The following is a 9,120-nucleotide window of genomic DNA, read 5'->3' as shown; positions in this document are numbered from 1 at the left end:
CATGCTACATCACATATCACTTTCAGGACCAAAAAAAAAAAAAAAGCAAGCATAAATAAAAATCTCTGGAAATGAGATGAAAATAACATTTTAATGACAGCATGTATATTAATGACAAATGACACGGACATATCTCATAACCAAGCGCTTTGTTGGACTAACACAAATAGATGCCAGTAAAATAACAATGAGCTATTTACAGATGAACACAAGAAAATAAAAAACGGAACTATTTGTTTTCTGGTGTGGACAGACCATACTTTGACTTCATCTGATTTAACTCTTCTTTCTTCTTGTCTGTGTCTGTTTTCTTGAAAGCCTGGACAAAAAAAAAAATGGAGGATGTTACACTAATGTTGGTGTCCATACATTTATATTACATCCCTTTGTGGATTGTTTTTGCAATGTCCAAGTTAGAGATGTAAACATGTATTAATTTAAGCAGATCTCTTACATTTGGGATCACTTGTGGCAGTTGTAAAGAAATAGATTAGTTTACTTTCTAAACAGCAGTATTTCTTTTATCTACATTCAAATGAAGGGGGCAGGAGATTTTTTTTTCTCACACTGAAAACGATTAAAAGCTGATATCCAAAACACAAAATGTTTTACAAAATCAAATCTAGTCACTGAAACCAGAATAAGTGAACTTATGGCAAATATGTATTCTTTGAATGAGACGTTTAGTGTTTAGCTCCCTAAGGTGGTCATCATCAACTACAAAGGACTTTTTATAGTACCAGTACTAGGCAGCAGAGTATTATGATCATAGGCCATTGGTCACTGAAACAAGGCTACTCTGTTTACCGCCTAATGAAGAGTTAGCCTGTTATTAATTATGTTCATAACTTCCCCCCCCCTGCAGTGTTAAATTGGCACTGGGGTATTTAAGGAGATATCCAGGAATTTTTCAGGAAAAGGTGAATTGGTACACAAAATGGATTCTAAAAAAAACAAACACTTGTAAGTAATCTAAAAAAAAAATGATAAATATCCTGAAATGTTTTCAAAGGAAATCATACATTTACATATGTACAGGCAAACCAAAATTTACTGGCTAAAATAAATAAATAAATAAAAATTGCCATCATGATCTATTAATTATGTCTGTGTAAGATATTAATGGAAATTCTAATAATCAATTAGGTCATAATAAGTAAATTGGGAATGATATATCACTGACTATTGTAGTGAAAATCCTTGTTGAGTTAAAAACTATTTTAACTTAAAAAAACATGATTATAAGGTGAAACACATGTACAATTTCACAAAATGATCACTTCCAATCTTTGTTTAGACTTTTTTTGCATAAAAATTTTATAGTTTATGAATGCATACTGTGCCACGTTTTTTTTTTTTTTAACCTTTCACAAAAGCAAAGCATTTAGATTAGATTTCTCAGAACATGTAACCTGAACACATTTTTTTTTTCCAGATTTTGCATACTTTTCTTGGAGATCCTTGAGGGAGGGAGAACCCTGTTATAAATTCTTAGTTGATATCATAAAAAAAAAAACTTTTCCAAACTAAGGATATAATTTTTCCCACTTATATTTTCCTGTTTGTTTTACAACCAGAGATCATATTTATGTAACTTTTAATCATTTTTTTTCTTCTTTTTGCTGGAAGACTCAATGAAAAAAAAAATTTAAAACTAAATGTTTGTAAATCTTGTTTTTATTTCAGTCAAAAAAAAAAGTCATTTATATCTAAAATGAATAGAATGGTCATAAGTTTTAATAAATAATTTATAGTTTTATGATATATAAAACAAACTAGTTTTAAGACAATTGCACTTTGTTTTAGGCTTGGTGAAAACTTTTGTTTTGGCTTTGTGTGAAAAGGACAAAGAATGCAACTTACTCTTGTGGACTGATAGTAGAGCACTACAAGGTATCTGTTACAGACATTGAAACCAGAAAGATGATCACAAGCATTCTTTGCATCAAATATATCTTCATAAACAACAAACGCTGTGCCTTTTGTCTCCGGGGTATTCCCTCTGTGTAGCAAGAAAATAAACAAAATACAATAAACTGAGCAAATGTAGGCCTAATTGGTTAGAAAAATATATCTATAAAAAAAAAAAAAGTTAAGTTCCCCCTTTAAACCTTGTGATCTATGAGGCAGATGATGTAAAGGTCATCCGTTTCTGTGGCTCACAGTTAACTAGGGTTTCATGTGCCCTTCAACAAACCGCCTTTAAGTTACTTTTCCCTAACTAATGTCAGATACCAATTAGAATTTGATGGACATGAGGGGCGTCCTAAAAATCCTGAAGATCAAATTTGCAGTCTTCAAAGATGTTTGAATCCAAGACCCCTTGGTTCTGAAGCCAATCACTTTACCACTTAGCCATCTTTAACTACAGATGTTTTTTTTTCTTTCACTTACAAAATTGTTTATTTTATGAATATGAAAGTATGATTTGAGTTATTGAGACCAAAAATAACTTACACGCGAATCTGTCGGATGGCTCCATACTTGCCAAATATGTCATACATCTCCTCCCCAGAAATCTTATAGGGAAGATTCTTGACATACAAAATTCTGTTGACCTCTGGCGGCAGGCGCACCTATTGATTAGATAGTGCAATTGTCATTTTTACAAACATCATTCCCATTTTAATAACATTTCCATATGAATTTCTAGGCCATAACATTCTAGTCTCATTCTAGGAAGAGCTAAGGTTGCCATACAATTACAAAAAAAAAACAAAAAAAAACAAAGAATGAAAATAAAGCAAATTAAAGAAAATAACACCCACAAAGCTAATTCTGTCATCAAAAGGCTCAGTCAACAATGAAGTTCTAGAAGATTCAAGATTTTAAAAATGGAATGGGTCTATGCACATCAGGCAAGGCATGTCTTAACATTTAATGTCACCATTGATTTCACAAACTTAACTAAATAGAAAAAGAAATACTATAATTGGAAGGATGCCTGGTTGTGTGGTTTGCACACTGGAAAGTCATTTGACTTATCGATGGTCCCAGGTTAAAAGCCTGCCCACTCCCATCCCCCCTAGTCCTGCAGGAGGTTTGGACTAGGAAGTAAATTATCTTCAACTCTGAAGGAACATCCAAAACATTTTACAAACATTTAGTTTCAGTGACATATTTAAAATATACCTAGATCTATTTCAGTGTTTAAAAAATGCTACCGTGCTATAACAAAGAAAAGTAATAAATGTTTAATTTCTTTTATTCAAATTTTATGTTAGGTAAACTACATCTAAAATCATCTACATAATTGTATATATATATATATATATATATATATATATAAAAACATGAATATTTGATTAAACTTGTCAGATCACTCTACTAGACTTTTCAGTACCTTTGTCCATAATAGTCTTCAATCAGTATAATTAGATTTCTATAATAAGTCAAGCAGGTGAACTAGATTTACTAGTAGACTAGTACTAGCACAAAAAAAAAAAAGGCTAACACACCTAGACTATCTACCAGCGGTTCTCAACCTTTTTAGCTTGGCGACCCTTTTTCCTATTCACAACAATGCGGCGACCCAACAGTAAAATTATTTTTGTTCAAAAACATAAAAAAACTGTGCTTTTTCTAATTGTATAAAATGTAATCCAAATGTGAATAATTGTTATGTATAGTCTGGAAAACCCATGTAACTCAAAAAATATGTTACTACAAATTTGAAAATGAAAGTAAACAAATAAGGTTATGACTGCTACACCAGATTTCAGTTACTGACAATAAAAAGAAATTATTTTTGCTTAATCGCAATTTATAGAGCTAAATAGACTCTTTCTTTCTCTGGAACACCTTCATCTTTGACTGTGAATGGACTTCTGGCAGGTGCAAAAGGTATACTACATTAAAAAAAATCATGCTTTCAATGGTCTTAGGTGACCCCCTGCAAATTGTCATTGGACAACGTAGGTGGTTGCGACCCACAGGTTGAGAACCCCTGCTCTAAACTTAGAGAGTAGTAGATCTATAGATTAGTAAAGATTCAAAACTAGTTCTTTAAAAGTAAAGACTGAAATTTTTTAAATCCTTTTTTTAAAGTTACTGATGAAATCCTCAAAATATAGATCTCTAGATCTACTCTAGTCACACTAGCCTCACAAGGCTAGGGACATACTCACATAGAACTAGTTTTATGTTAGTAGGGTGACTAAAGACCATTAATCACCATTAATGCTAGGCCAAATTTGTACAAATGCTCCTTCTTCCCTAGCACTATTAGTAGTATTAGAGCATGGAATGGGTTGCCTGAGCTAGCCAGGAAAACCAGAGACTTAGCAGACATTAGGTCATTGGTTAATATGCATGACTCGTAGGACATAATCATCTTCTTCTTTTGAATTTTAATGTAACGTTTGTATTGTTAATGTACAAATTAATAAGATAAGACTATTATAAATTATATATCTAGAACTCCTACTCCTAGTAGTAGCCTAGTCTAGTGAAGTCTAGTCTCACCTCAGTCTCAGAAAGTAGACTGTAGACAACTATCTACTTTTAAAGTTTAGAATCTAGTTATTTACATAAATTACGCTCTCTTGTGACTTTACGCTCAAAGTGTCAGTCACTGAGTCAGTGAGACTTGTCACTTGTGTTTGTCAACTTTAATAACTTTTGAGTCACTTACTCATCTCTAATATCTAGACTCTACTATAAAACAAATATAGATCTAGAGTAACTTACATCTATCGAACACCTTCGTTTTAAGGTACTTATCGAACACCCCATTGTATTTTTTAAAATTCTCCTTTATTTCGATGATTATGACGAAACTAGTCCATTCCTATTGTGCACCGTCCATTTCTTTATAGTTAAGTTATATTTAGTTTCATTTTCACCCGAGGATAATTTTTTTACTTATATTCAAAGTGCATTGGTAATATTGGTATAAAAATTTCACTTTTTTTTGACCTCTTGGGAAGAGTGAAGTGAGTCTCGGGTTAAGGGTATTTTTTAATGCCAATGATGTTCAGCTCAACAAAACCTATATAATACGCTTCTAATTAGGCTGAGAAATATTTACAACAATTTTCTTTAAAGTGTCCTTTGCTACCTAAACATGAAAATTGAGGTTTAAAAAGGGGGTGTTCGATAATAGCAGTTTTTATATAAGCAATCTCAGCTTCGTAAGATATCGAACGCCATTTTAATGTTAAAAATAAACATCAAAGGGATATAACCCAAAGAACACAAAATATTTAAATTATATATTTTTTAATTGTTATTTTTAAAAATAATGTAATGCAAAGTACATATATAAATTACCCATGTGTTACAATTTGTATCAGCTATTTGTGGTTTACCGTAGATGTGCTATATTTTTCTAAGTAAATAGATTTACATCGATATGCACTAATTGTACCCATTTTAAAAGCTTGATTTTATGACACATATAGTTTGATGCTATTATCATCGTTGTGCTACCATAGCAGCAACAACTATAGAATATAACACAGGAACAATGAATTTAGAATATATCCAGTTGTGTTGTTGTTTTTTTCAGATGCCCCATTCTATTAACTTCTGAATTATGTTTTATAAACCAATACCTAGCGCATGTGCTTGATGTGAAGAGATATTAATAAAACGAAAGGGCTAAAGGGGGGATGGGGGGGGGGTATAGAATGTAGATATGGTATTTTGAAATAAAAATGTCTTTGGTAGGTAAAAAAAAGGGGGGGGGGGGGGAGAGAAACAGTCCAGACACTGTATCAAGAGATCATCAATAATTGATCGACCATTAAAATGTGACGTCAGCCTCAAATACATAGTCAGTTGTGCTTCTCGATCTAGACGTGTGGCGCAGGGCCTAAAAAATTATATATAAAGTACCATGTACCATAAAGTATGATAAAGCTCATAATGCGCTACAAAGACACTCCTTTGAAACATCACAAATACTCAAAATAATAACAATAACACATTTAACCACTCTCTTATTCTGCCTACACCCCCTTACCCGCGCTTTCTTCTTACGCAATTCCACTCTCCAACATTCACACTTTTTCAGTGCAAATCAGGGGTGCCACCCATGAGACCAAGTAAACCCTGAAACCCGAATTTCCAAATTTTACAAACCCTGAAATCATAAACCCTAAACTTTACCAACCCTGAAACGTACGGCATATACAATTTAAGCACCAAAATTTTACGAAAGAAGAACAGTATTAAATTACTACCTAGATCTATATCATAATATGCCCCCCATGTTTTAAATATGTAATTAGTAAGCCTATAATTATAATAAATAGAGCTTGTGTGTATTTATTGATAAAGCTTGTAATACAAGTTAACAGGATTTAGTACAATTTTATATTAACAATGTTTGTACATCCCCCCCCCCCAAACACAGTTATTTTAAATGATGTTTCTCTCTTTAACATTTTTTCCCTCATTATTCATTTGAAGCAGCCTACTTTAAACTTTAATCAACATTGATCAAACTGATTCCATCAATGTACATGCATGGACCTGTAAATCTATTGTAACAAGATCAAATTGATTTGAGATTTAGTCCAGATTTACTCCAAAATGAACATTTAGATTTAGTTTCTAATATTTAAATGTAGACCTAGATGGCTAGAATGTGCTGGACTGCTTATACATAATTATAATTTATTTGTATAAATCAAGATCTATTGACCAATCGATCTATTTTTTCTAGCCTCTAAGTAGTCTAAGTCTTCAGGCGAACGCAAACTTACTAATTTAATTCTTCAATCATTGATTCTAGATCTAGTTCTGATCTAAAAACGATGTAAATATCCTAAATCTAGATCCTACATATATAATACTCTAGACCAATATAGCTCTAGACTAGTCTAGACATAGGCTAAGGCCCTACGTCTATAAGCAACCTATACAAATATTAAAATATAAAACACGGAAAGAAAAAAAATAATAATTTCTCACGCGTGAATTTTTTTTTCTTTCTATTTCTAGATCTAGGACTAGCCGCTAGGTACGCGAGTAGATCTAGACTATTCTAGACTATATCTATACTAAATACAAGACTTTACAGTCTAGATCAGTTCTAGATTGATCAAAGAAATAGATCTAGACTCTAAATCGAGCCGATTCGAGGCGCGTTCCGTAGATCTAGAAATTCTCTATAGATCTAGAATGTTTACACTTTTTTGTCACTTAAAAAAAAATACTGTACCGGTAAATAAAGCTTAGTGCGCATGCAAAGTGAAAGTCTCGCGAATCGCGAGATATGAGACGGGTCGATTTTGTTTAAAAATGGCGGCTCGCGCGATCGGAACTAACAAACTAAAATTAACGGGAGAAAATGACCAGAAATTTCGAAAAAATCTAAATCAACTAAAACCCTGGATTTTAACAAAATTGTAGAAGGCAAACCCGGAGGGGGGAAAATCGGACCCCTCAAAACCCGGATTTCCGGGTTATTCCGGAAAAGTGGCACCCCTGGTGCAAATTAACAACGTAAATTTCAAGACTCAATCCAAACGCAGCCACCAGACTAACACACAACAAAAAAAAAAAGGTCAGTGACAGCCCAACACACAGGTGTAAACCTGGCCACCAACGCAGCCCCAAAACATTGTTAAAGTTGTAGTAAGAACAATGTTGAGGGGAAAGGGGGAGGAGCCATCATTCGAGTACCTAAGGTCAAGCCGCTAATTAGGTCACAAACACTACGCGTGATAGATATATAGATATGTTGTTTGTGTGTGTTGTGACAAATACTAAGCGTGTTCTAAAATACGGTGTTTTTTTTTTGGTCAACCAGGTGGTTTAGGGAGGGCGGATCTATCTACATCTATAGGTAACAAGGCTACCATAGCTTTTCAGCACCCCCCCCCCCCTTCCCCGCCCAGATCGAAAAATATCTAGCACTGACTTTTGGGCTGTTACATACACTGAGCGTGCTAGATCGGCGGCTAGTTACGTACGGCCGCGTACCGTATGTTTTGTTTTTAGGTCAACCAAGTAAACTGTTGTATCCTGCAATGACTTGGGGAGGATTATCTATTGGCTACCAAAGCTTATTAGGCTCTCCCTCAAATAGATAATATCTGGATTTAATTTAATAATGGCCTTATGTCTCAAAATAGCTTAGACCTAAATAAGTACTACGGTAATGCGTTACTGGGCTTAGCACAGTCAGTTTCTAAGCAGAGCTGATCAGTGATAGATAGATTCCTTCGATGTGGACCATGTGAAAATGACTAAAATCTGTCTGTCTTGACATGGCGTAAAAAGAAAATGATATAAATAAAAAAAATATAGATTATAACACTTTTGAAACACCATACTTTTCACAAAATTTTAAGATTATAACACTTTTAAAACACCATACTTCTCATTTGTTCGATAAGTTCTTAATATGTTCGATAAGATAAGATAAAGGTAAAAAAGTGTTCGATAATTTAAGCTTTTGAAATCATCGACCTGACCCACTTTAACATCAAATATAAGTTTAACTTTGAGTAGCAATAGAATAAAACATGTCTACTTTTTAAGAAAAATGGATGAGGAGTTCATAGATATAATCAGATTTTTTCTAGGTCTAATTTTTACGGAGATACACAAATTCAAACATAAAAAATGTCGGCGAATGAGCTTAACTTGTTCGATAAACGTAAGTTACTGTAGATAGATTTTAGTTCGTACAATTGTGAAGCTAAGTGCTGAAACTATTGATGATACATAGAAAGACTAAATCTAATTATGGGATAACGGTTTTGTGTTGTTATTTTTTCTTAATTTATAAGCTATCTTACGTTTCCTCTCTTGTTCATCGCCATCTTAAATTCTAAGGAAGCAATGTTATGACCAGATTTTATTGTTTACATTTTTACGATTTAGATTTTACACTGTTGAGCATCAAGAGTTATCTTATAAATTATAAATCTAGTTCTAGAATATGTAAAGATAGACCTCTAGATTAAGACCATTAATTGTATGAACATGAAGAAAAGAGCTAGATATCTAGATCTAGATCTAAGTTTTGAAACATACTAGATCTAGACCTACATCTAGATCAAAGGGGAAAAAAAAAGACTATAAAATGGAGCCCAACTGGTATGTTAGACAAGACTGACATATATAACAGAACTAGATCTAGTTTATAGAGTCTATACTAGTCTA

The 9,120-nt window shown here is 33.0% G+C and overlaps 1 protein-coding gene across 1 annotated transcript; it reads right to left on the bottom strand.

The window, feature by feature from the left end:
* Positions 1-72: 72 nt before the first annotated feature.
* LOC106057720 (splicing factor 3B subunit 6-like) lies at positions 73-8,861 on the bottom strand. Its single transcript, XM_056015885.1, has 4 exons — positions 8,754-8,861; positions 2,458-2,576; positions 1,864-2,002; positions 73-319 (listed from the first exon to the last, which is right to left on the bottom strand). The coding sequence occupies exons 1-4, from the start codon at positions 8,775-8,777 to the stop codon at positions 230-232; spliced, it is 372 nt and encodes a 123-aa protein (XP_055871860.1). The 5' UTR covers positions 8,778-8,861; the 3' UTR covers positions 73-229.
* Positions 8,862-9,120: the final 259 nt, after the last annotated feature.

This window comes from Biomphalaria glabrata, chromosome 17 (assembly GCF_947242115.1).
Source record: "Biomphalaria glabrata chromosome 17, xgBioGlab47.1, whole genome shotgun sequence".
Lineage (NCBI taxonomy): Eukaryota > Metazoa > Mollusca > Gastropoda > Planorbidae > Biomphalaria > Biomphalaria glabrata.
This window is presented reverse-complemented; position numbering and strand designations above follow the sequence as displayed.